Source organism: Aptenodytes patagonicus, chromosome 8 (genome assembly GCF_965638725.1).
Source record: "Aptenodytes patagonicus chromosome 8, bAptPat1.pri.cur, whole genome shotgun sequence".
Lineage (NCBI taxonomy): Eukaryota > Metazoa > Chordata > Aves > Sphenisciformes > Spheniscidae > Aptenodytes > Aptenodytes patagonicus.
Genome location: NC_134956.1, coordinates 2,262,506 through 2,290,270, shown reverse-complemented (window position 1 = coordinate 2,290,270; position 27,765 = coordinate 2,262,506). Strand labels below are relative to the sequence as shown.

At 39.1% G+C, this 27,765-nt stretch overlaps 1 protein-coding gene across 15 annotated transcripts in view; it reads right to left on the bottom strand.

Moving 5' to 3' along the window:
- Positions 1-27,765, bottom strand: part of IQSEC1 (IQ motif and Sec7 domain ArfGEF 1) — a 363,771-nt gene that overhangs the window by 24,107 nt on the left and 311,899 nt on the right. For all 15 annotated transcript variants that reach the window (XM_076345942.1, XM_076345928.1, XM_076345930.1 and 12 more), the window contains 4 exons: positions 25,376-26,640; positions 7,888-8,049; positions 3,459-3,581; positions 2,487-2,653 (listed from right to left, as the gene is read on the bottom strand). In XM_076345942.1, the coding sequence (XP_076202057.1) occupies positions 2,487-2,653; positions 3,459-3,581; positions 7,888-8,049; positions 25,376-26,640 (1,717 nt within the window). The remainder of the gene's footprint in view (positions 1-2,486; positions 2,654-3,458; positions 3,582-7,887; positions 8,050-25,375; positions 26,641-27,765) is intronic.

Genomic DNA, 27,765 nt, shown 5'->3' with positions numbered 1-27,765 from the left:
GGGCAATCTTTGTTTCCTCTGCTAACAGTAACGCCAATGTTGCCTAAGACTGCTGGTGTACTTGTTTATGCTGTTTTGTTTTATAGCTGCCAGTACTCTGTCAGCTAACATCTCCTATGCTGTTCTTGTGCCTACCTTACCAAAGCAGCAGAAGTTATGTTACTCATTACTGAAGCACTGATTTTTGTCGAAGAGCTTGCTGCCCCCAATACGCTAAGACATTGATGGAAATTACACAGGTTTGTTTTTTTGTTTTAAAACTCTCATCTAAAATTAAGCCATAAAAAGGCTAATTTCCTAGGTAAATTCTTTTTTTTTTCTTTTAAGTTTCCTGTTTGGCATCAAAGCTCAAATGAGTTAAATAACCCTTTAGACACTAAAATCTTCATATGACCTCCTCCTAGGAGTATACCACTGGGAGGAAGCAGAAGAACCATTCCATTTTGCCTCTGTCCCAGTATTACTCAGCACTGTTCATAAAATAATTTCCTACAAGAGAACCTTATGAAGATCCAGTAAAATTAATTTAACCAATATTTCCTGTATCATTTCAAAAACAATTCATTTACTCTGGAAAAACAAATCAACAAAACAGCCTACTTACAGGATTGTTGTTTGGTACTGTGTGATTATCATTGGCATGCCAGTATTCTAACAAATACCACAGTGTCTTGAATGCTTAATCCTGAATTTTTAATAGAGTGGAAGGAGTCCAATTTCAATAAGTGACTTAAAGCTGGATTTTCTGGGGACAGGGAGATGCATGTCTATTTTTTAAACAGGTTTTAAAGCAATAAACTCTCATCTCCCATTCAGAAGCCAAAATAGAGTATTTTGTCACCCAGTGGAACAACTGCTCACATAAAAAATACTGTGATAAAATACAGTTTCTTTGCAACTAGAAGCAAGCAAACCCGCCTCTGTTCTGTTCCACACCAGCAAGTCTTCCACAGACCACCCTTTGCAATCCAGTCATTTACAGTTACAGGCAAGGTGGCCTGTTACAAAAATGCCTACAATAATAAGAAATTGCTGGCATTTGGGCTGGAGCTCAGAGAGGATGTACTGTATTTAATCCAACAAATATAAGTGTAGTATTATGCTAAGAAATGAATATCAGGCCTTTTTTAATCTTTGTGGACTTTATGATAAAATCTCAATACTAACTTAAATTTTGCTAAGCTAAAACATCTGCTAAGCATAGATCGTTCATTGCTGTCTTATATAAATCTAAGGGAATAAAATCACCAAACAGGACTTTCATTTTCAAGATCTGAAATTCCAGAACACCACAAGTATTTTGTTTTTACTAGTATTAAAATGAAAGTACCACATGCACACATGAATACAAACCGCCACGCGTCTGAGATGCACCAATGTGTTTCTACACATTAAGCAACTTGATGCTGTCCTTCTGCCATTCAGCCCACTTTTAGATATCACTGAGAAAATGGCCGGTAAACAATACATCAGCACTTGCTGGTGCCTGCAGTAGTGGGCCTATTCTGCTACCATGCTGCTACATCCACTGTTGCCAAGAGAGACTGTGCACTAAGTTGCATTTATTCTTGTGCTTAAAAGCAGGGGGAGGAGGAGGAGAGGGTTGCAATGACTGAACAGGCAATTTTCCTGGCCTTTGCACAAACACATAGGAATGGAACTATAGTAAAAGCTGCTTTTTCCCTATGGGCACAAACTATCGTAAAGGAAAAAAAGGGATGGGGACTTCAGCCTCATTTTGTTTCTCTAATATCTGAGTGCTCTTCTGCAATAGGAGGTAAATGCTGTCCGATCCATTCTTCCTTGAGTGCCCAGGAACAACAGGAGGTATCATCTCCTCATGCATGATCTTCCTCCTCAGCTCTACCGTGACTACTTCCTGTCAGGCAGAGCTGAGCACTGGCTGAGCTGATGCTTCATGAAAACCTGTTCTTTTTCACCAGAAAGAACCAGGATAGAAAGATCTGAGAAACAAATTTGAAACAATATCCGTATTTTTTTGGCAATCTAATTGCAAGCTTAGGTGTGCCATAGCCTGGCAAATAGTTTCTTGATCAGAAAATATATCAATGAAGAAATCAAAATGAAATTTCTGTGCTATTTGCCATGTACCTTTCAGGAGGTTCTGGAGTTGGGACTTTTTTTCCCCACAGAGAATTTAAATCTTTAGTTTATTTCCAAAAGTTCTCATCGTGGCATAGTGATTTCTGTTCCTTAATATATATAACATATATGTGAATAAAAGGACCTGACAGTACATCCACTCAAGAAAGACAAGATAAAAATGACAAAATACTATATGCTTAATTCTGTTTTCACTATTCCAGAAATAACTAAAGCCTGTAAAAATGACAGTAGTTTTAAGTCAGGTGAAATCAGAATCAAGTGCCCTGTATTTTGCCTTTTTCCCAGAAGATACACGGTGTCCCTCCAATGACAGTTACAGGGAAAAGCTTTCATGACCTTCATCATTAGAGTTTGCTCACCCCTTAGATTCTTGACAAAATCTTCTAGCTTCATTTTGCGTTCTGGTTTCACATTTGGGCTGTACATATCTGTGTTTAACAGTATGATGGCAAAAGCTAGAATGAAGATGGTATCAGGATTTCTAAATTGTCTCACAACACCTGGATTGCAGATACAGTACCGTTGGCTGTAAAAAAGCAAAGAGGGGAAGCTGTCAGAGCTGTGAATTACTATTCTAATGCCACCAAATAAACCAACTGCTACATTCCAGAGGCTGAGCAAGCTATTATTTGCGTTCCATACATATATTTAGCTTTCCGTCCACATATTTTCATAAGCCAATCCTAGAATATGGAAGGCTTTTGCTTTTTACTACCACTGTAGCTTTACTTCTTAGTACAGACTCTGAGCTACGTTAACTTCAGTATTTCTTTTTTTTTCAGTGAGTAATACCACTGACACCAGGTAAGAATACAGCATTGATTTTAGCTTACCATGACATGTCACATGATGATTTACTTCTCATCCTGCCCTGGACGAAGTACGCTTGTGTTAGTATTAATAAGTTAATGCTCTTTATTCCACTATTGTTGAAATACTTAATGAAAGGTTGAGAGCATACATACATTAAAATGTAAATGGTCTTATAATTACACTCATATAAACTATTATATCCAAAGACATTGTTAGAGACATTCAAAAACCCTTGAATATCTTTTCAACTGATGCCAGAAAGAACTTTTAATTGAGAAACCTCGCTACATTAATACAAATGACATACATCAACAGCACCAGCAAATAAAACTTCCTATTTCATACTTAGCAAAACCACCACAAACGACATGCTGTATTTGAAACTGTATGTAGCTCACAAGGACACTGCAAATAAGCAGGGAAGTAACTTAGGTATACTCAACTTCCCCAGTTCTCCAGTTTGATCGTTAGACAACAGCAGGTTTCTGGTGACTGAGTAATTTATTTCAGCATCTTACCTAAAAGCTTCAATGAGCCGTTCTACTTTCTGGGCTTCTCCTTGAACACGGATATGAGCCTGAAATTTCCTGAGTGCTTCATCCAGTTCCATTGTTGAGAAGTCCATCTCATCCACGACACAGCTAGGATAAAAAAATATTGCCATTGTGTCTTTTAATTTCTATCAACACAGTACCAAAGGTAAGATTTCGAGACCAAAAAACCCTTTCAATTTTCCATCTCTTGTAGAGATTCATGGAGTCTTTTTGAAACATTCAGCAGCAATTGCAATAATTGCAGGTAAGCTGTGAAGGAAGGATTGCAAATAATGGATCAATGAGAATGTGTACATGTAAGCAGGCCCTTATTTTTTTTTAACAGAAGAGCTGCTGGAATGACAAATGTCTGAGCAATGTAAGTGACATACCATTGCTAAGAATAATTATTGGGTTTGTGCTTCCAGGCCAATCCATGATTACAATGCCTATAATAATAATAAATAGTTTATACTGCTCAAAATATTATATCTCAAACAGCCTGCAGCAAGCACAATAATCTGTACCAAATGGCTCTGTGTCTAGGAATGTTCTTACATACGGAGAAAAAAAAATAATCTTGTGTGGATATTCTCTTACTATTACTGTAATTCTCATCTCCCCATCATTTGCCATGTCTTTCAGTTAACATTTATGGAGAAATAATTACTTTCTTGCTCTGAAAATACAGTGCTGACAAAAAATAAAAAAGGAACCAGTTTAATATAATCAACAGTGTGAACTATGTCATTCTAATACTTTGTTTAAAGACTACTCTAAAATCAGAGCTTATAAATTTCCTTTCTTTAAACTTAGCTTTTAGTTTTTAAATAACCAGACAAGAATCACTGCAAGTAACAGCACTGTAATGCAGAAACCACAGAAAGAAAGCACAATCCAGTTTTAAAAGACTTTTCTTAAATGTATAGCTATACAATGATAGAGTAGCTCACATTTTTCTTCTAGTAACATTGTAGCTAACATAGATTAATACCAAAGCAATTTATTCACTTTGCCTTGAATGTTTTTTCCTTTATGCAGAAGCGCAAGGAAACAAACAGGCTTGGCATTTCTCACGCCCTTTCCAATCCACACCTAAAACCCTATTATCAGTTCTGCAATAATGTTCACGGTCTTCCCACCTATTGTAAGTTCTGTAACCCTTCCAAAAGCTCTTTTCTCCTTCAAAGGTGTAAAGCACATGTGCAGACAAGCTGGAGTCAAAATGAAGTAATTAGAGCAATTAAGGGCCTCCAGAAACATGCTGGCCAACAACATAATGGGGAGGGGTCTTAAACAATCTTTTATATGAACTACGGAGACAGCACATATACCACCATGGTCAATGTCCTTAACTGGAATCAGTACTTTTCTACAAATATTTGAAAATAGTAAACAAAACTTTTCTAGTGGCTATGTAATGACAAAAAAGGGAACAAGTTATTTTAGCTAGGTCATTACAGCAAATCAAAACATGAAAGTAAGATCAGACACGCTTGTTTAGTTTTTGTTAACAATAGTTCACAATAGTTAACAAAATTATAATCCTTGATAATAATATCATGATCACAGTGATAAAGAGAACATGATTAAATGGACTTTAGTCACTGCAGGAGAACTTGGAGCACGTACGTACTCTGGGTGAATAAGCCTGTGCTGAATGACCACATCTTCACTATTACAATTACATGTCCCAGGCAGGTAAATGCAAGAAGCAGCTAGGCTTCACCACTTCTAGGTCGGCAGATAATTGAAACTTCTTCCTGGGAACTATCCCCTGCTTACCACCTCTCCACAAAATTTAGGCAAGAAGAGTGGAACATACCATTTGCTGGGTCAGTGCAGCTACAACTGCCTTGGTTCTCTACTGCACCACTTTCCTGTACTCTTGCACATAACTGTGTAGTGTAATGGACTGAAATGATGGAGTCCTGTACAGAGCAACAGGATGTCATGCTTTCCCTCTCACTTTTAACAGTGTTCTTTATGATGGTTTTATTCTATTCTTTCTTCTTTGAGTGACTGTACTGTTGTTTTCCAATGCAAAGTCAAGACACAGTAGAAGGTCAGATCCTCAGCTACATCTCTATCACATCAAGAACTCCTTGGTCACGCAGAGAGAGAAAGCTGAGGCTCACTACAGAACAGCAGTGCTTCGGGAAGCGTGTCTGATGTGCCCCAAACGTCGGCCAGGGCAACAACATCAATGCCAGCTATGGCAGCCCCATGCCACCCAAACAAGGCCTTTACACTTGACCTACCACAAGGTAGCAACTACAGTAGGCCCAGAATGCAGCTCTTGGTCAAAAATTTAGGCTACTCTCTTGAATATTTTCTAAGCTCCAGTGAAGTGGAGCTTCAGTGAAAAGAAGATTCCAAACAGTCAAAACATCCTAATTTACAGGACCTGGGAAACGTGAACACAAATCAAAGCAAGTCACTTGAAATTAAACTGTGTAACAGAAAAAGGATCATCTCTTTAAAATATCTTTTCTATGAAACAACCTGGAGTTATTACCAGTTCGACAAAATCTCCCTCCAATCTGTAAATGTGATATTTAAGATTAAATGCTATTCTATTGTCTCTTCTTAAGAAGAAATACCTTGTTCCTATTGGCAGGCAAGGTTCAGAACACTATCAAGAAAACTGCACCACTTACAGGGTGTTCCTCACCCCAAAGCATAGCTGAAAACAGCTTATTTAAGAATAGATTAATTTCAATAAAAGGATTGTTGTGGGGTTGTAGGTAGGTGATTATGACCTTACTCTTAACAATTCACCTCATCACAGATACAGCATCTGGCTTAGCAGAGACATACTTCTACTTACCCATATTCTGCTAGTCTGTTTGAGACAGTGAGGGCAAACGATTTGTTGAAGATCACAAAATGCATCATCTAAGATTATAAATCATCTCGTCCTGGACCTGTACTGTTTTGTTTTAAAAAATTAGAAAATACACTCTTTGGATAGTCTTCACCCTAATCTGACTCATAATTGCAAAATCCAGATGATCATTACAAGTAGCTAATAATGACTCATGCTGAATAGGGACGGCATCAAAATCCAGCCATACTCTATTACTCTGTATTGTAAGGCTGGCTGCATGCTTTGGTACAGAGGCTCATCCGTTGCTTTCTGCTGGGTATTGTACTATAAGAAGGCAGCCTTTAACAAGGCACAGGAAAGAAAGCGAAGACCTCTAAAAAAAGGTCTATGGCTTATGTACACATGCCATTAGCTGTATTAACACAGTGTTCAAGCTTGCAATTTGAGATACATAAGTTCTGACAGCATAACAGTAAGATCAGAATGACTGTAGAGAACATGACCGACATCTTTGCAGTATGAAGCCAGTGAGAGCAGTCTATAAGAAACAGGCAAAGAAAACATAAGGTGTTGGCCGATGCTTTGTATCATGACACCATAACCTTAACATTTTTGCGATGTATCAATATTATGTATCAACATTCAGTCCTCAAGAAAGACTGCATCTGTAGACCAAAGCAAATTTCAGTACAGCTTTCATTATACTCTGGTTAAAACCTGTGGTCAGAATTTTTCCTAGTCTTCCTTAATGGGCAAGATGTGGGGGTTTTCGCTTTCATTCTCACCAGTTTTGTTAAACATCTGACTAAATTTTTTATACAATTCCTTGAACAAAACTGGACTAAGATGTATTCCTGTTTACAGGTCAGTATATCAGATTAAAAAAAAAAAAAAAAAAGCCCCCAAAGAATACTTATTTTAAATGAACACCCTCTTAAAATAAAGCAACTTCTTTTTTTAGTCTACTCTGTATATAAGGTTTAGAAATTTATGACCAAGCTGCTAAAAGTCTAATTTTCTGCTTTGAACTTCTTTGGGTTTTAAAACAGTTTTTGTTTATCTAATCTTTTGGAAAAGAACAGTTTGTATAGATCTTGTCAGCATATGCCTGTACACGCTGAAATCCCTGTTTATCTACCATCTGAGCCATTTGGCTGTAATAATTACTTTCATGTTCTGTTACTGATGAAGCCTTATGTTGCATATAATATTATTTTGTTTCATTCAGTAAATTATTGGAGAGCCTGAGGAAGGAAAAAGACTTTGAAATAACATACTCTAATGCCAATGAAATTAAAACATAAATTTAGAGTAAATGTACATGACTACAGGGAATACAGATCCTTGTAAGTATCTTGCTGGATCAATAACAGAAACAGTAACTTAGCTGGAAAGCAAAGAAATAAATATGTGCTCATGTGCATGTTTTCTTTCTTAACCCTTAGAGTCTGGTTTCCCCCTCCTTCAGAAAAAGATCCAGAGATAAGCACAGAACATTCAGAGACCAATACTACCTCTAGCTTGATGAAATGTCTTACTTGAACATTAAAATATGCTTACCTCCTCCCCACACACAATACTCACTCTAATACATCCCGGTTGAACTGTTTTTGTCGATTTCCCAGAAATTCTCCAATCATCTGTCTGCTGAGACCTTTCCTTTGCAGGAGAAAGTGAGCAACGCCAACTGGAGTGTCTGGCACAAAACCTCGCTCAATTAGGTACTGGACTCCTTTTTCAGGTTTTCTGAGGAGAAATGAGAATGCAAAACTATTGATTTTCTTCCATTGGACCTGAAGGCATCTGGTTAAAATTTTACAACAATTTTGCCAATCGCTTTTGACTAACATACTACTAGTATGGGCTAGTATAGTTTCAGGATAAATGTAACCATCCCGCAGAACATACTGTTCACTGTTAATAGCTTACTAGCTTTGAAACACTTTTTTGCATGTTATTACACATGCTCCGTAACCCTTCCAAAGAGAAGCTTTATATGCAAGCAGCTTCAGGCATGAAAGTCAAAACACTTGTCAATGCAAAAGACAAGCCCAACATCAGCTACTAAACGCTCCTGTTGCTGGGAGAGCTGTACCTTCCAGAAACTGAACTAAAAAGCTGCCGATGAAAAACAAGTAGCAAAGAACGCCCCTGACCTCCCACCCCACTGCTGTCAAAAGTTAAACTTATTGAACAAAACCATCTGAAGAGGTATAACTTGCAAGCTGAGAATACAAAAAACAAGGGGAAAAAAAATAGTCAGTCATGCAAAAAGAAGCAATTAAAAACAGTGGAGCTCCCATCTAATTTAGATTTTTTTTCCTTGTCCTTTAACACACCCATTGCCCCAGATTTCCCTCCCTCAGACAAGCACCTTCATAGTTTCTGCAATATTTTACATCTCTTTATACATCACCTCCAGATTTAGCTGTAGCCATTTTCAGATCTCAACACAAAGCAAGCCAAAGCTACTCATTTTAACATATTAAGAAGTGTGTGCTGGGGAGGTGGGTTGGGGATGGAATTGGTTTCTGGCAATAAAATCTACTGTTTATAGAGGCAAACGCTTCTTATTTTTTAAAGTGATGTAAAATTCCCCTTACAGCACGTAATGTGCACTGCATCTTCCAGCAGTGTGATACAACAGACAACCATAATTTCTTTTAAAGATAATAAAGGGATATCTTTACAGAACCAGTAATTCCATCATCATCTTTCTTTTGTAAGGAATTATAATATAATGTCCACCTGTAAAAGTGAATGATTTGCAGCACGTCAAAGGACAAGGTGATGAACTATTTTCATAGCAGGTTGATCATACAACCATAACCCTTCCTCAGGGTTTTTAATGGCAAATAACATTACTAAATACATCACCATTCAGGTCTCCTACCCTTTTACATTACACTATTATAAACTTCATACCCTATTAAGAGTTAGATAGATCAGAGGAATATATACATAATTTAATCAAAAGGGAGTTCTCAAATCTCAATTTCTCGCATCAGGCTTTGTGGCTCTTTTCATCTGAAATAAGATTACACATACAGTCATTTTCTAAATACAATCTTTTAAAATGAATCTCCTCCATACTCAAAAAGTACTCTTTTTCTTGTAAGCAATGTAACTGCTACGTTCATATGCTTCTGCGTTGTGTTTCAGAATTCTTAATCTTTCTGAATTTAAATTCACAGCATCCAGCAAAAACAGGAATAGTTTTCTCCATCCCCCTTGTTAGTGAGCTATGTTTGTCCATAAAATCACAGAGTGATACAAACCCAGGAAAGTTCCTCTCCAGCAATTGTCAAAACACAAAACAAAGAACACAATCAAAAAGCACAACTTGATCCAAAGATCACCTTTACTTGAGATATAGAAAATGCTGGATCGTTACCTATTGTACTAAACCACAACTTGAATTCTTACCACCCCCATAAGCCTGAACATTTAAAAGGTGACACATGATTTATTTTGCCTCAGTTCCTATGTAGCTGTATAATTTTACATAAGCCAGGGTCTGGTTTTTCACATAAGAAGCTCTGCTTCTGGTTCAGCAATACGGAATCACTTTATTGAAATACACTTCAAAACAGGCTAGGTAAGTCTCCAAAACAGACTTAAAAATCCATTTAGCAATATACTGGAAGCCAAAAGCTCTTTTCCCGTGGATACTTTCTTCATGCTGAAGTGAAGCATCAGGAAGTTTTGCAGTCTAGGATTATTTGAAAGTAGTCCAATTTGTTACAAAAGCTGTAACGTGGAAGCAATGTAAAGTCTGAACTGTAATAACATGACAATACTACCTGAAAACTCTGAACTGTAAGAATGAAGACTACTCTTTCCCTATTTGATAAATCAAATTGTAGTAGCAGTGACATAAACTTCAGAGTAACAAACCTGTAAGAGTAATTTCCACAGTGAAGAAACTTTATTTCTTCTAATTCATGGCCCTACCCACTGAATTTGCCAAGTAGAGATCAATAAATTTGAGTCATGTCATTTTGAAATCTGTCCTCTAAAAGTGGTTAACTCTGTTACTCTGTTATAGAAAAACAACTGTGAACCTAGAGAATATGACTGACCTCAACTGAAGAGCTACTTGTGGGTTTGACCCCAGCCAACAGCCAAGCACCCAGACTAAGCCGGTACAGAGCTACTGCTAAAAATAAAGAACTCGGGAATTAAAGGGCTTCTCTAGAGAATTTCTACTACCTGTTGAGACGAGAACTGTAACTTTTTGTAATGTTACCTTGATCTTTCTTTGAAGGTTCCGATAGTCATCACTACCACAGGGATGAAGGATTTCTTAGAGCAAGCATTAGCAGGATAATTGTTCTTAATGACAGAACCTATAGCTTCAGGTGGCCTTTTGGTACCTCACCCCAAGTAATGACAGTCCACAGTAAGAGTGCATTCTAAAGGATGGCATAAAAGACAAGTAGCCAGAGGCAGCTAGTACCACTCTGTAGTTGTTAGGGTATCACTCATTGAGCAAGGCAGCCTACAATGTTTTCAGTTTTCCTATTACCAAAATGAATACTATTTGGCTCACAGGAGAACCCTGAAGGTTACGGGTTATATGGGAATGTGCACAAATAAAGTTCTAAATAACATAAGTTTCTGTGGCTAGATGTGGGTATTAAATATCAGAGGAAGAAAAATTTTCTTATCCAACGGGTATCTCCCTAGCTTACCATTCAGCTCATAAATGCTGATTTTGGTTTCTGTACTGGAAGTCTAGCTTGCCAACAAAATTTTCTTCATATTTCTATTTTTGATGATCTGAAACCTTGAATTCATTCAATACTCTTGACCAAGACACGGAATTTAAGATGAACTAAATTTTATGAAACAGCTTATTGGAAGAACAATCTCCCCCCCCCCCCCCCCCCCCTTTTTTTTTTTTTTAATCACCTTGCAAGCTAGGGAGATTCAGGGGGGTTTATTGCTGTTGTAGGCTCCCTCCCACCCCCACACCAGGTGTGACATTATCTTATTCAACAGGAAAAGTACTTAATAGAAAACAGTGACTTTGTAAGAGCATTCTGAAGTGCTGTACTTCCAATGAAATTTTACTTAAAAAGTAAAGCTAATAATAGGTTAAGAGAAAAACTGGACACAAGGGCGCCTTCCCTCTCTGTCTTTAAACACAAGCAATATTTTCCCTCTTTCTAAATTCAGAGAAATTGAAGAACTAAACAGGTTCATGGAAATTTAAGTCATCCCCAACCATCACAAATTTCAAATATTACTAAGTATGAAGGATTTGCCTCTTAAATGCACCAAGAGGACATGTAGGTTGTGGTGTTGACTATCAGCAAACTACTGGAAACTCACTTGCTCCTTCCCAATGAAAGGCAAAAAATACCAGGTAGCTGACAGGGTTTCTGGGAGAGCAGGTTTTAAAAGACAATGCAAGCAAATAGGGATTCTACTGCTGGCCAAACCAGCTGTTTTAAATAGGACGAACTTTCTTTTTCACCAAACCCTGATTTTCCTAAAGTGTATGACTGGATGCAGAAGGGTGTGGGACATGAAAGGGTCATGGATTTAACATGAGATAGGACACCTGACATCAGTTATCCTGATTTCTGCAGACTCAGAATTGAGTGTAAACCATTTTGTGCTTACAATTAAGAGCCTTTTGTGATTAGGAAAATTCCCAGTGATGGCTTGTTAATTATGCCTACCAATAACAGGGAAGATGAGAAGTCTATAAATAGCAATTGTGGAAGCTGCATAAGCAGAGCATTTCTTTCCAGATTTGAATACATTAACTAATACCAAAATATACCCTCTAAAGTTAGCACCTTACATAGCTGATGATATACACATTTAGAGAACTTTTGATATTTACAGGATTGGTTCAAAAATAAAGCTTAAAAAGGTCTTCTATCTCAAAAAAAACCCCAACCAAAACAAATCAAAAGGAATCTACTGAAAGGAAGACAAAAACCCACCAACTAACACAGAGAGATATACAAAAACATATTCACGTAAGATTCTCAGATGTTGCATAAAGGGCTAAGGAATTTGCCAGAAACTGGTTAATAACAAGACCTTTAGGATGGTTTAAAGCAACTTTTAGGGGAAAAACATCAATGGAGAAAGTAATGCAAACTCCAAAATAACAGATCAAACCAGTATATTTTAATAAGCACGCTTCTTAGAAAGTACTGGTCATATCCAGTCGAAATGTTGTCTTTGTGTGTTTCTGAAGACAGGTTGGATCCTGCAGCAATTTTTGGAAACTGACATCTTTAAGAGGAAGCAAATTCCAGGAATGAAGAGCACAAAATCACACAGAGATAACAGTTAAAAAAACAAAGAGCAAAAAACCCCCAAACCCCAACACCCCTAAAACCCCATTCCCTCAAAAGCCAAGACAATAGTAAATCCCCACACATCACTGCTGTTTCCTCTAGTCAGTATTACGCCTTTCCTTCCTAGGCATAATACTAACTAGAAGGAGATGGCTTATTTACTCAGCAAGTTCTACATGCAGTACTGAAAACGTAAATTCAGTTGAAGTTCATATAACTTGCTGACATTTGTGTAGATCTCACTAGAGTGGTGGTTTGTTGCAGGTTAATAGCTTGTAAAGCTGAGGAGGAGTTGTTTTTTTTCCTTTAACAGCTATGCAGGTTGAATCTGGAAAAGTCACAAAAAGGTCTGTATGTTTAGGAGTTTTGCTAATCTAAGTGATGTACGAGGCTCTCCTAAGAATGAGCTCGCCTTTGGAATATGGGGTAGAAGAGAAAATAAGAACAATAAATAGGGTAATAATATCAAAGTTGGTACATTCCTGAGAGAAGTGTCCCTTATCCAAGTTAGGAATATACAGAATAAAAAAAAGAGTATTTTTTTAATTAAACTAAAACCTACATATGTATATAAGAAGCACAGCATCTTTCTAAACACTGCATTCCTAATATTTCTATTGTCATGAGCAAATTAGTAAGGAGAGCAGTGATCCAGACATCTATAATTCTGAATGTGTCACTATTTGCCTCAATTACCTTTGACCTGGTCGGAGGAACTGCTGACAGACAACTTTAGGATACATGTTATTACAATCATTTACACCAGGTGAGAATACCATCAACCCGCAAAGATAATCACCAACTACCTGCTGCAGAAAATCTGGATTGCCAATGATAAAAACCAGCCCTAAATCTCTGTGAGTTACTAAATAAGGACTGTCAAAATCACACAATTCCAGTCCCTGGTTTGACATTTCCTCTGCTTGAGTTCTGTTTTCAGAGGTGCTCAAGACCTGCCAGAGTTTGAGAAAGCAGGAAAGCCATGGTCAGAAACAGATCCTCCTTCAAAGAGGGGAGGGTAACAGCATCTGCTGACTTGACTTCCCAAGTCAGTTCACAGCAAAGCTGTCAACAGCTGTGCTCACACAACCCAACAGGTAGTGTAGGGACAGACACACAGATTGCTGTTTAAGTCACAAAAGGAAACACGGTTAGAAATACACCACCTTATGCTGTGTTGGACATAAAGTAACACCGGATTCCAAAGGTTAGTGGTACTTGGGAAATAAGGCTTTGTATCACCTAGATGTTCAAAATGTTATCTTTAAAATTATAGGAAATACTGTTTTTGCAAAAACACTGCAGTGAATTTGAAAAGTGAATTTGGTAGAAGAAAAACTTTTAGTCGGATTCTGGATGGTAAGAAAGAGATCAGCACAAACTTAGCATTTACTGTTATCTACCAGACTTACTGGTACAGCCAGTCTTACTGCAAAACAAACACATTAACCCTGAGTGCTGTAGTCAGATGAGCACTTCAGTGGCAGTGCCAGCACTGGCATCAGTCTCTTCTCTCATTCCTATTGCTGGTTTAGGACTTCCTGACAAAGGAACTAGGAGAAAAAGGGGTTTTGTTGTTTTGTGCTTGTGGGTTTTTTTGGTGTTTTTTTTTTTTTTTGTGGTGGTTGTTTTGGTTTTGGTTTGGTTTGTTTAAATCCAGTCAAGCTCCCCCCGTAGCTGCACAATCAATTGTACTAACCAAGCCACAGTGTGGATGAAGTGCCTATGTCCACACTGGCCAACAGGAAAAGAGAATAGCAAGCACTACCTCAAAAAGAAACATTCAACAAAACCACAGTACAAAGGTGTATAAAGCCTTCCCTATTTCTGACTTGCTAAACACGTAAAGCTCACAAGCATCCAAAACCACATTAAATCTCTGTATTTCCTTTTAGATGCTCAGACAATAACAAAGCTGCAAAATGGAAGCATTTATGAACAACTAAGCACAGAAAGCAGCTTGCCCAAGTCTGGATTTCCAATACCCAGCAATGCCAAAAGTATCTTTTGAGGTAAACTAGGGATTTATTCACACAATGTAAATAACCACAAACACTGTTCTTACAGCCGTCTGAGACAAGGGGGATAAAGCTAGCCTGACTGAAAATGAGAAGCTTGGTGAAACATCTAGAAAGAACATCAGTATTTCTGAAGGCACACCTATGCTTGTCGGTTTCTCGTCTACGTTTAGGCACTGAAAGGATCTTAAGCTGAGAGAATCTAGAAAACAAGCAAACCAGAACTACAAACATTTCTTAGAGGCTGTCAACCTCGCAAACAGAAACAGTTCACAAACAGGCTGCTGCCAAAGAAATCTTTTCATGTTGGGGGTGGAGAATTTAATGCAGCTATGATGCCAGCCCTCTGTTAAAAGAAAATAATCTTCCTTGCCTTTGATACTAGAGATCCCATTTTGAAAATATTTACAGATGTCGCAAAACTAAGCATTAGTTTAACATTAAAATCCAGGGATGGCTTTTTTCATAGCAAGAATCTAAGACTTTTCTTAGAATCATTTAAGAAGTTAAATATTTTTAAATAGCCAAGTTGGCAATAACAAGCTAGTTGAACATTCTCCTTAGTTTGGCAGACAGCTAAATTTTGTTTCTACAGCTGTACTTCTTCCTTCACTTTTGCTGAATATCCTACTGCTGCCGCAATGAAGCTAAGAGAATCACTATGCCTATTTTAAATCTTCTGGGAAAGAAGAAAAAACCCAATATCCTTAAAATACTACCAAAACTAGTGCCAACTTGTCAGAGTTCACTCAACTATGTAGCAACGCAAGAAAGGCACTTAAAGGAAAAAAATTAAGAGAAACTGACTGGGAAGCCTGATCTGTGTCTTCCTCATATTACACAGCTGTTTAATGAAGAGAAAGAAAAACTAGGTGTAAATTGCATCTTCTGGTAATTACAAGAAAGAGTCTCTGGGTCAGGAAAATAAGCCAAGAAACAGCACGTTTCTCACAGCTTCTCTGCATCTCGTGGAAACAGGGAGATAGTTATTTACATTATTTGGGCAGGAGCCCTACAGTTTCCCCCACAGTGGGGAAGACTTCTCTCCACTAAATTATGATATGTTAATCTTCTCAGGTTCATTCAAGACCAAACCAAAAAACTGCCACCACAGATGTGAAGGTTACAGCTTACTTGCAATTACACCAAATTACTTGGAGTAATCTCCATTCAATGAAAGTTAATTTATACTCCTGTCACTAACAAAAGAATTTACTAGGAAGTGATCTCAGTGCCCAGTTCTACTTGGTGGGGGAGCAAAATAAAGAGAGGAAACTCTGTTCTGTTTTCACAAAACTGGGTAACTGACCTGAACAGTTCTACCATTACTTTCTATCTGATCGATTGGTTTCTTTATGTGACCGTTTCCTAGTAAAGTGCTAGGAAATTATACATTAAACATTATTACTGCTACTGAATGTTTAGGCTTGTCTGAAAATTATCACCTGAATCAGAGCTGACTACAAAACCGTAAAAAGTGTATAAAAGGCAGCTAAAGGGTCCAAGCAGAAAATCTGGGTTATTCTAATAAAGGAGGAAAAATAGAGTTTAAAGCTATTTCGGAAATAGGATTTTTCCATATGAGAAGCATCAGCCTTGAGGAACAAAGCAGTTAGCACAGCGAAGAGAACCATAAGGCACACCCCAAGCAGTTGCAATGCAGTAGCTGGACATGTCCTAGCTAGTAAAAACAATCCTGAGTCATCATGCTACAGCAAATTTTGTAGCTCCTCATTATTCCATCTCTTGGCAGTGGACAGCCTGCTTTTTTTTTTCCCCTGCTCCTTCCTTCCTCGCAAGAAAGAAGGAAATATTTTAGTTAAATAAATGGACCAAAACACTCTATGAGGATTTTCTCACTTCCCCTGACCCCACTGCATCCCTGCATTGCTCAAACAGTACGGAAAAGAGTTTGTAGCTGCCAGCAGACCAAAATATACTCCACTTTGAGACAAGTTACATGAAAAACCCGTCAGCTCTCTCAGAACTATTTTCCAGGGCTTAGTATTGCTTTCATGTTTATGCAACTGTAGTCAGGAATGAGACATTAAGATGACTACGTCCTTGAAATTGAGGAACAGTCCCTGTCAACGTTTCCTACCGTCCCTGCCCTAAATTCTCTTTCCACACCCTCACCCCAGTTACACGTAACAGAAGCACTTCAGCTTCAATTTCTGCAACTCTGCTGACTGCAAATGGGAAACACTGACAATCACGTTTACTTTAAAAGGGATCCCTTTTAAATTGGCAATGCAAAAATACTGCTTAAAAGAATCTCCAGATCCTTCATTTACAGATCCGCCAAACCCCAGTTCAGTAGATAGATCTGAACTGTTAAACAGGAGGAAAGAGTCGGTGCCCCCTTCTCTTTTCCTTAACTCTTCTTCCAAGGGTTCCTGTGCAGCCTTCCCAACCCCCTATTCAAACTGTCCTCTCTATGCCTGCAAAGGCAGCTGGTCACATTTTTCACCCTCAAAATTTGGTCACTTGAGATTTGGGGGCGGGGGGAGGAAGGAATTAAAATTCTGGCATCCAGAGTCATATCAGATGGTGGTCTGGGAGCTGCTCACCCAGTCAGATTCCTCCATTCATAGGGTCATTTTCTAATAACCAACTGTATCCTGAGCACGGACCCAGGCATTGTTAGAGCAAACCAGTTACCGATTCCTGGCACGTAGCAGCGGGAGGGAGACGTGTGCCCAGAATGTTTAAGGGCAGGCAGAGCTGGCAGCAGAGGATGAGGTAATGGCTCTTTCACGGTTCCAGGGACGACACACACAGTTACTGCTGGTCATAGCGCAGCCTTTCAAAAGCTAGATTTGCTTTCAACATTTGGTAAAGTTTATACTCCCTTTTAATGGCAACAAAGGGAATCCTTGTGCCCATATTTGAAACTGGTGCTTAAATATACTATTGGTTGAATTCTCACAGTTATACATTTCAGCTGTTTCTTATGGGCAGGACATAATGCATGCTAATCAAAACACCCATTTTGGAAAAAATGAGGAAAAATGGGTCCTCAGGTAGAAAAGATAAAACATGTGCAGAACAAAGCAAAACACATAGCGTTTTTTTTTTTATTTGGGTGTTCTCACTTAGGGCTAAACGTTTTTAGAAATAATGAGAGTCATACTAAGAACATTCTTGTCTTCTTACTAACTCCTCGGCATGTTAGAGGACAAGCTACATGGAGTGCTTTGATTTTAATTTTTGTTGGAACTGTCTGTGGCTGAATAATCTGCAGTCCAGATGCTGTAACAACAGTAAAGTCCCTCTCAGCATATACATGAGGATGGCAAATGGCTCTGTTGTGAAATCCTGAATAAGCCTCTTGTCTCCCCTTTCCTCCTTCTATTCAATCATTCCAAAAAATCACAGAAGATATACGATTTGCAAAGATACTAGAGATCAGCTGACAAAATAAAAGAACTAGTTCAAAGGTAAAAAGAACCAACTTAGTTTGATTTACACCTTCTCCCTCCTACTGAATCTGGACTTACAAAGTCTAAAATCATTAGAAATGTTTCCAATAAGCTTTCAACTTAAAATTCTAAGGGGGACAGTCTAAAAGTACCTGTTTTCAGACCAGATATTAGAATGCTGAATGGATGCCATGAGACCTGACTAAAAGGTCAATACAGAAAGTATGTTCAGCATCTTAAGTGAAATTCATTAGGCATGTGATTGGTGTAAATGGAGGAACATCAGATTAGTACACTTACTACAATATTTAAACTAATGGCTCTTTGTGAAACTTCTTGTTTAAAAAAATTAATAACATCTGGCAACTTTTAAGGATTTCAAATAGAGAAGACGTTTGCAGTACTTTTTGATTGTAACAGTACTTAGGAATCCAAATTACCTTCAATCTCTCCCTACGTGTAAAGGATGGAAACCGTATACCTCTGTTGAACAGTTAAAGCTGCTTTCATGGAAAATGAAGAATGTGTCTTCTCACAAATATTATTATTGTGCGCCTCAGATTTCCAACAAGAATTTCTCTAGAAATTGTAATTTGCAATTTTGTATTTGGTATAATCCCACCAGCACTCAGCAAATTCCTCTCATGTCTGCTCAGTAAAATAAAGAAATACTTAAATTAACATTCCAAGGTATCTAGACATGTTTAAAAAAGTCTGCTCCTGGAATTAGTATTCAATTCATATCAATAGCGATTTTTAAATTTTGAATAAAATAATCCTCATCATGCAATAAATGAAGCCGGTAGGGCTTTCAGGGCTTACAGGTCAAAAGATGATACATCACTGCATAATGCAAACAGATACTCACGCCTTTTTAGCTCTGTCAATAAATCCTTTGAGAGAACTTCGGAATAGTGGGAACCTTGATAATAGCCCGTTATAAAGGAAGACACAGAAAACTCTTCAAAACAGTACCCTGTAATGGACCGAGGACACATGGGGAAGAGTTTTCCATCTGTCACTGCCCTTTCCAGAAAGCAAGAAAGGACAAAAAAGGGGGGTGGGGGGTGAAAGACATCTGGGAAAATGTATTGTAAAAATATTTATAGCCTAGCCTCTGTTCTAACAATGTAAAGTGGTGTTATGTTCATTCAGATGTACATGCAAGATTAGGCCATAAAACCTTCAACAAAACACTACACAAAAAGAGCCCTCAACAAAATTATGCCACAGCATAAAAAGCAGAGTAGCATGGCGCAAATGTCCCATGAGCTGTACTTCACAGTCTTTCTACACCAGCAATGTCAGAAATTGGCACCAGCACCAGCAAGACTGGCTCCCGTGGCAAGAAATCACAATGCCACAGGAACACTGCCAGATGAGAGGACATTTAACAGTGTCTTCCAATATCTGATATCCCAAAGGAGATAGTAAATATGACTCTAGTCTCTGCTAGATTAACAAATGAGTCTGAGAAACACAAACTTTTATCTCACATATTTTATAATACTAGGCGCAGTCGAATCAAATTTTCAAACCACTCTAATGTTGTCCAAGTTTTGTTGAAAATACTTACTACAGAAAGCGTTTATACTCCCTGCCCAAGAGAATGCTGAATAATCACTACATCGTACTCTATTCCACATGGCCCAGACGGGTGTGTCACTGCAGTTTGAGGAGACAGTAACTGAGGGCAGTGTTATCAACAAACATACCTGGTAGCCACAAATACTTGGCAAGGAGCCAGAGTTACTGCCACCATCATGGTGGCACAAGAGAAGGGAATCTGGCAATATATTTCTTTCCACACACACACAGCTCTGCACAGAATTAGTCTGCTACTACTGACTGCAAAGTTGATCCAAGGGCAGGACGTGTTTCCTCAGACTACTGAGGTTAAACCATTCGGTCCTATTTAATCTGTTAGAACCATCAGTGCACTGGTAGCAGAATGGAACCTGAAAATCCTACCAGATTGGGCTGCAATAACTGGTAAGCCTGGTATTTCCAGTCTGCAGTCAAAACAAACATGAGAATAAAATCACAGCCCTTTTTACTCCCCCCCCCCTTTTTTTTTTAAAGCAGCAGTCAAAAGCCCTCTTGAAGCCTTGTTTATAAGCAAACCAGACTCAAAGGCTGGATTTGCATTGGCAGGGTTTGGAGCCTGCAAAATAAACCTTTCTGGGTAGTGTTTTCCTTCTGCCTATAAGGGAGGAATGGTTTCTAGTGTAATTTCTCCCAGACTACAACCCTTTCAAACTACACTGAAGAAAACGCCTAATTCAACACAGCTGGCCTCATCAAGCTTCCCTAGGAGCCTCTGCACTCTGGGCATGCACCTGCAATCCTTCCTTTAGGAAGGCAATGAATGGTAACACACAATCTGACACCCTATTGACAGGGTGAAATCACTACTGCCATTTAAAAATAGGAGAATGTACAGAAGCTCTTAGTTGCAATTTCTTTGGCAGAAATCATTCCATTTAGGCGACACTTTATGTTCCAGTATAGTGGATACCACAAAACATCTTTAAAAAAGTATACTTCTTTAATCAACACTAAGGTTCCAAATTGAGTTATAGTTTGAAACAAATTCTATGGTCAAGTGATAAAACTCCTAGAAAAATGGTTTTCAATTACCTACAGTTTTTTCTCTACTGTCCCGTGTTCTCCATTCTCCAAGGACTTTTGTGCTGCTAATGTTTTGCATATAATGGTGATTAAGCGAACTAGACCACCAGTTGTGCTGAACTTCTACTCCACCCATAACTGGCTATTCTAATAAAGGGCCTCTGATAAGAAAACTGCACTTTGGCTCCTGAAATTATTATTGTAATAGGAAAGCCAGAAAAATTATAAAGCATCTGTTGAAATTTCAACTGTGAGGATAGTGACTTTCCATGCTTTTTAAAACGTCATTCCTTCAACACTCCTAGTGGACAAAGCAGAAGTATTTACTCTACTACAATTCATGCACTTCTTTAAGGTTCTAAACTCTTTGCATTTCAGCCAAGCTTCGTGTACCAGAAAGAAATGACATGATTATTTGTTAATTAAGGTTTGGGATCTTAATTTGCAAGCAAGATTTCAAAGAGGCAATGAAATTAACATGAACTTCTTGTAAAAGACATCCCTAAAATCTCCTCTGGTAGATGCAGACATTTGAAAAAAGCCTGACTTCTTGTAATAGGTAACTTCAAAGCCACTTCTTTCAATTCTGCGCACAGTCCTTCCGCATGGGTGGAGCACACATCCTCTCAGGAGCTCGCTGCCAAGACTTGTACTACTCCCTCATTTTATGATCATAAATGTGTCATGAAAGATCATATGATCAAAAGACATCTAAATGATTCTGCTGCATTGGCTTGAACACTGGAGAGTAGACTAAAAAAATGTATCCCATTGCATCGCAGGTGTACATCTGGTCACACGATAGGAAGCACAAGCAGTTTGCAACACGGGACTGAATGCGTAGGCAGACCCTTGCTCATATGAGATGCTGAGCAGTTGCATTTTTGCCATGTCATGCGAGAGAAACTGTGAAGACGGGACTGATTCGCAGAAAGTCCATCTGACCTGCAGACCCGCCTTCCTGGCCCGTGTCTAACCAGGCTGGGCAATCCTCCTTTACGCTGTTCTGCATGCGAAATAGCAGCCTTCGCCAGGGAAACTGACATCTGGGACAAGGCTCGCTTTCCAAAACACATCTGGACACACAAGATGCTATGACATACTTCACGTGCTGAGAACAATGAGCGTAATGCTCAGAAGTTAATTGAAACTAATGCGTCTGTACAGCACACATATAAAAGGAAAAAGTATTCTTCATCTTGAAGAAATCATCACCTGTAAATCCTGGCAAGTGCCTGAACACAACCTCTATCCCTTCACTCACCTCACAAAATGCAGTTTGCAATCCCACTGATACACTCTTAAGAGTCTCCTTCTGAACTTTTTAAAGAATAAAGCTTTGGAAGTTTCCCAGCTCCCTTTCAAAAGAGTTTACAGGTTCATGCACCGTCACATTCTATGACGGTTCAATACCTGACATTGCACAGAGGGGAAATAAGGCTATTAATGAAATGTCACAGTCTGCGGACTTGAAGAGCCATAATCAAAACCAAGATACATGGGATACTTGGGAACTGAGTTATCAGTAGAATCAGAGTGACTCAGCAGAAGGTACTGAGAATCTTCAGTTCTGTACCAATCTTGGAGATAGAATGCGGTAGAGGAATGAAACAATCACGCACAGCAAAAGATCACGCACAGAGCTGCTGCCTGGAGTTCTGCACAGTGCTATCTTTTAGAACTCACTGCTAAGAAACTGCAAGTCATCTTACAACCAGCCAATATATAAAAAAAGATACATCTCTGTTCAAGTCCATGCAGCAAGATCACTTAGATGCGTTTCAAGTAATAGTCTCCATTCTTCTGTATTCCTGCTGTTTATTTTTCACTTTCAGCCTCCTACTGATATGGCGTGTGACTAGAAGCAACGGACAATTTCCAATGCTCTCATTCACCTCTGCATGCTGCTCGAGCACTTTTTCCATTCACCTTTTTTCTTACACCCTTCTGCAATTGACTCAAAAGACTGTATTATCAAGCCTGAAGTTCACCGATCCTTGACTGCTTAAGGCTTAATTACTGTGCAAAAAACCAAGCAAACACCAAGTCTTTTAAATGTCAGCCAAACAGTCCCAGCATCTTCCTCCCCACCCCCCGCGCACCAAGGATGTTAATGTTTTCAAATCTTCTAAAAAAAAGCAAATTGATATATCTTCCTACCCAGTCTACTTCGTGAGCAGTAAAAGCTGCAGCGATCCTATGACTTACATACTTCTAATTGGTTAAAAGCTTCTGTAAAGGCCTATTAACTTTTTACAAAGATAAAAAAACAAACCTGAAAGTTTTTACTTTACCAAACCTGGCCGATCCATACTTAGTATTGTAATGCACAGCCTCACGTGATGGCATCAAAAAGCTTTAATTATCTGCAATGTTACAACATATATTATATGATGAACCACTGACCTATTAATCCAAACAAAACAGATCACAGCACTGCTAGCTGAAAAGGGGGGCTGAACTCATTCAAGCTGCAGGAGACTGTGAAGCAAGGTCTATGGCAGCACGCTGAAATATCTATTGGCTCTCTAGAAGCTACAAAATTTTCATAGAGAAATCCTGAAGTACTCTGTAGAAAAGTTCAAAAACTTACACAAACACTGTGAGCTGCCAACAGTATTTTAAAGAAAAATAGGAACAAATTCTGGCACTTCGCATCTTTCTTCTAAGTGTTCTGAGGAGCTTTATAAGCACTAGTGCCAGAAAAGGCTTAAGTAAATGATAGCCATTCTAGGGCAGGGAAATTGGCACACCAGGCATCAACAGAGCAGTGAAGAAAAGCTAGGAATTCTAATGCCAACCACCTAGCTGTTCTTACCTTCCGGTTATGATGGTTCTAATGAGATCTGTGTTAACTCCAGTAGTGTGAATACAGTTTAAGCAGTATATTATTTCTTACCCTTTATCGCAATATTCATGGTTTTCTACATGGGAGTGTCCAAAGAAGAAAGTATTTCAATAAAACAAAGAAACTTGAGAAAGTTATTTTATAGAAGTTTTAAACAACTCCATACATGGGATAATTACAGTCATAGGCAGAAATACAAATTTTATTATAATTTTATAATAAATAATAAATATTTATTTAGCGTAAAAATATGCAGCGCATTGCTTTTTAGTATCAAAGCTTTGATGAGATGTACTGAACAAATTTCAGGCCCTGCCTGCGTTAAACAGGAAACTCATCTTACACTGCTTGTTATTTCTAATTCCCATATGACAATTTTTACAATAGTGTATTGGGTTTGCGTGGCAAGGTTTTGGTAGCGGGGGGCTACAGGAGTGGCTTCTGTGAGAAGGTGCTAGAAGCTTCTCCTATGTCCAACAGAGCCAATGCCTGCCGGCTCCAAGACGGACCCTGCCGCTGGCCAAGGCCAAGCCCATCAGCGATGGTGGTAGCGCCTCTGGGATAACATATTTGAGAAGGGGAAAAAGTTGCTGCACAACAGCAATTGCAGCTGGAGAAGAGAGGAGTGAGAATATGTGAGAGAAACAACTCTGCAGACACCAAGGGCAGTGAAGGAGTGGGAGGAGGTGCTCCAGGCCCCCTGCAGCCCATGGAGGTTAATGGTGGAGCGGATATCCACCTGCAGCCCGTGGAGGACCCCATGTCAGAGCAGACAGATGCCCGAAGAAGGCTGTGACCCCATGGGAAGCCCATGCTGGAGCAGGCTCCTGGCAGGACCTGTGGACCCGTGGGGAGAGGAGCCCACGCTGGAGCAGGTGGGGGTGTGGGGGTCCACCTGTGGGGGAGGAACCCATGCTGGCGCAGTCTGTTCCTGAAGGACTGCAACCCATGGAAGGGACCCATGCTGGAGCAGTTCGTGAAGAACTACAGCCCATGGGAAGGACTCACATTGGAGAAGTCTGTGGAGGACTGTCTCCCGTGGGAGGGACCCCACGCTGGAGCAGGGGAAGAGTGTGAGGAGTCCTCCCCATGAGGAGGAAGGAGCGGCAGAGACAACGTGTGACAAACTGACCGCAACCCCCATTCCCCGTCCCCCTGCACCGCTGGCAGGGAGAAGGTAGAGAATTCAGGAGTGAAGTTGAGCCCGGGAAGAAGGGAGGGGTGGGGGGAAGGTGTTTTAAGATTTAGTTTTTATTTCTCATTATCCTACTCTGATTTGACTGTTAAGAAATTAAATTAATTTTCCCCAAGTTGAGTCTATTCTGCCCGTGACGGTAATTGGTGAATGATCTCTCCCTGTCCTTACCCCGACCCACGAGCCTTTCGTTACATTTTCTCTCCCCTGTCCAGCTGAGGAGGGGAAGTGACAGAGCGGCTTTGGTGGGCACCTGGCATCCAGCCAGGGTCAACCCACCACAAATACCTACATGATTAGGGCAGGAAGAAATTTGAATTTGTTGTAACACCAAAAATGGATCAGGATTAAGCCACCATATTTTTCAACAAGAAAGGAATCCGATCCATCCTCTTCAATAGTTTACTACCATATATATACACATGATTATATTTTTTCTTTTCCCCTGAAGCTGTTTAACTATGAAGATGTCAACTTTACTCTAACATGAATGGTCACCACGAGCAGCTTATTTTTTCACTGAAAAGTCAACATCAGACACCAGTCTTACTTATCTGATACAAGAAAAATATTCCTGGTTCAGTGGCTATGTTTCTACCAAACTCAGAGAGAAAAGGAGTAAACGCTGTACTTACTTGTTAAAAAGGTTCAGTCCAATCCTATAATGGCGTTTCCTGATAACATCATTACTGAAGGCAGGGGAATCCCAGCTGTTGCGAGTTTCTTTGTGGTATGTTTGTTTGCTCAAGGTTTGCTCCCTTAGGCTGTCTCTAGAAGAAGATTCTGAGCTGCAATTTATTGTATCATTAGAGTTGGAAGTGCTGTTGATGCTGTCATTGTCTCCATCAGAATAATCAGACTCTGATTTGCTTTGCCTGTTTGCTGTGCCATTGATAGCTAAATGACTATCTATAGGCCTAGCCCTATGTCTTGCCTCCTGTTCCTCTCGGGATATAATTTTGGCAGGAATACTGTGAGGGATGTGTTTTGGGCTTCCTTGTTGACTAGTGATCCCTCGGTCATAAGCATTTTGTCTTTTTAATGAACCTCTCTCTGAGCGATCACTCAAGTCCACTGAACTGTCACTGGGTGGCTCTATAGTTAGCAATGGTAGATGATCCATTCTCATCCTCTGTTCCTGACATTCCAGTGACGGGGTACTCCTGCAGCTCGTATCAGTGTCTATCTTATCATCTTTGTGGGTCATGGACCAGTACTCTTGTGAAGAGTTCACAGACCGGAGCCTCAAATCAGATTCTGTACTGGACGGTCTGTCTACTGACTGGGAAAGTGGAAGGGGTGGAGATAACTCTTCTTCATCAATATATAATGTAACATCACTGTATGACGCTGTCATCTCATCAAGCTTCCTGTGATCCACATTGTGAATTGCTGGCTTAGTTTGAGCACAACTATCCCTTTCCATTTCACGACTTCTGACTTGATCTGGAGTCTGGATTTCATCAGAGTGTAGACTACGGCAATTCAGTGCATCATCAATAGACTCTGCAAGGGACTTCACTTGCCTGGAAAAAGCATCCTCCAGTTCTGTTATAGCATCAGCAAAATCAGTAGATGCTGCTGGAGACTTCATTGTAGCTGACTCTCCCAGGTCACCACATTCAGACTGTACCAGGGATCCCAGCTTTGACCCATCATTTGTAACAGAAACTTGTTTTCCTTCAAAGTAAGAGCTGTGGACTTTCTCAGGTCCTTCAAAGGAAAACTGCATTCTCATATTGGACAGTACAATGCGTCTTGACATACGATTTTCAGACATAGAACTTCTAAGACGCTCAAAATTTTTGTTCATCTGATACTGGCGAAAAGCTGTTTGTATGGTACGAGCAGCATGTCTAGTTATGAGACGGCCTCCATATTTCCGTTCTAGCATTTCCACCTGTGGAAGGGTGAACACAATTACTTGTAACTTGATGCAGGTTAGAACAAGGTTAAAGTATAACAAAATTTCTTTTAACAACTTTAATTTTCAGAAATTTTTCAAAGTGTATACTGGTTTTGAAAGTAAAAACTCAAAGCTCCAGACTAACAACTGCACAAATGGTGAACCAAACAGTCATTCACAAGTTCCACCATAAAAATACAGACAAAAATATGACTATGTGAATACTGTCATATAAAATTAAGGTGCTGGAAATTTGTGTGTGTGTGTTTAAATTTTGGTTTTCACACATTAGCATTGGTGTGTCCATGTCAAAGCAGACCAGATAGCACTCTAATGCAGCATAATGCAGTCATTCTTTCTCTGTAGGGACAACTGTAGAGAAGTGAAATCCAAGTATAATGCAAATTGCCATATTTTGGGAGTAAATTCTAAAAGTGGCCATCACCTTTCCAGACATGCATCGCTTTCTATGTGAATAAAAACCAAGTAGCATCGTTTCACCCAGGCCTGATATCAAAGCAAAACTGAGCCTCCCAGACCATACGCTTCCAGAGGGGTTTCTCTGATAGAATATCCACATACACAGTCTTCCTCAAACCAAGAACATATTTCAGACTTTCTAAATACAAATTCAAATCTATTTGCATTCTTGTAATAATTTGCATTCTTGTGTAAAACACTCAACATTGCCAGTGTTTCCAATTAACAGAATGAATATGCAAAATAAATACATTATAAATTCTATTAATTTAACCTAGTGAAAATGACATGTCAATACTTTTGGAATACTCATTAGATATTTTCAAACCTTTCCTTCCAAAACATGAAAAGCATCGCTTATTTAAAAAACACTGAACAAGATGAATAACTAGGTTTATTTCCATTTTTTTCCCAATATTTAATTTCTGTTCTGATCAGTCTTTGATGGATCCATATTATTCACAAACACAAAACATACATCACAAATCAGTATGTTTAGTACTACAATTAAACCCACCATTTTTCTGGCAGCATTTTTTTGTAAGTCCATGCAATTTTCATAAAACTCCAATGATTCAAAAGTCATTTCTCCTCGCTTGCAAATCCAGGTACCCTTTTTCATTAGACACCACGTTTTAA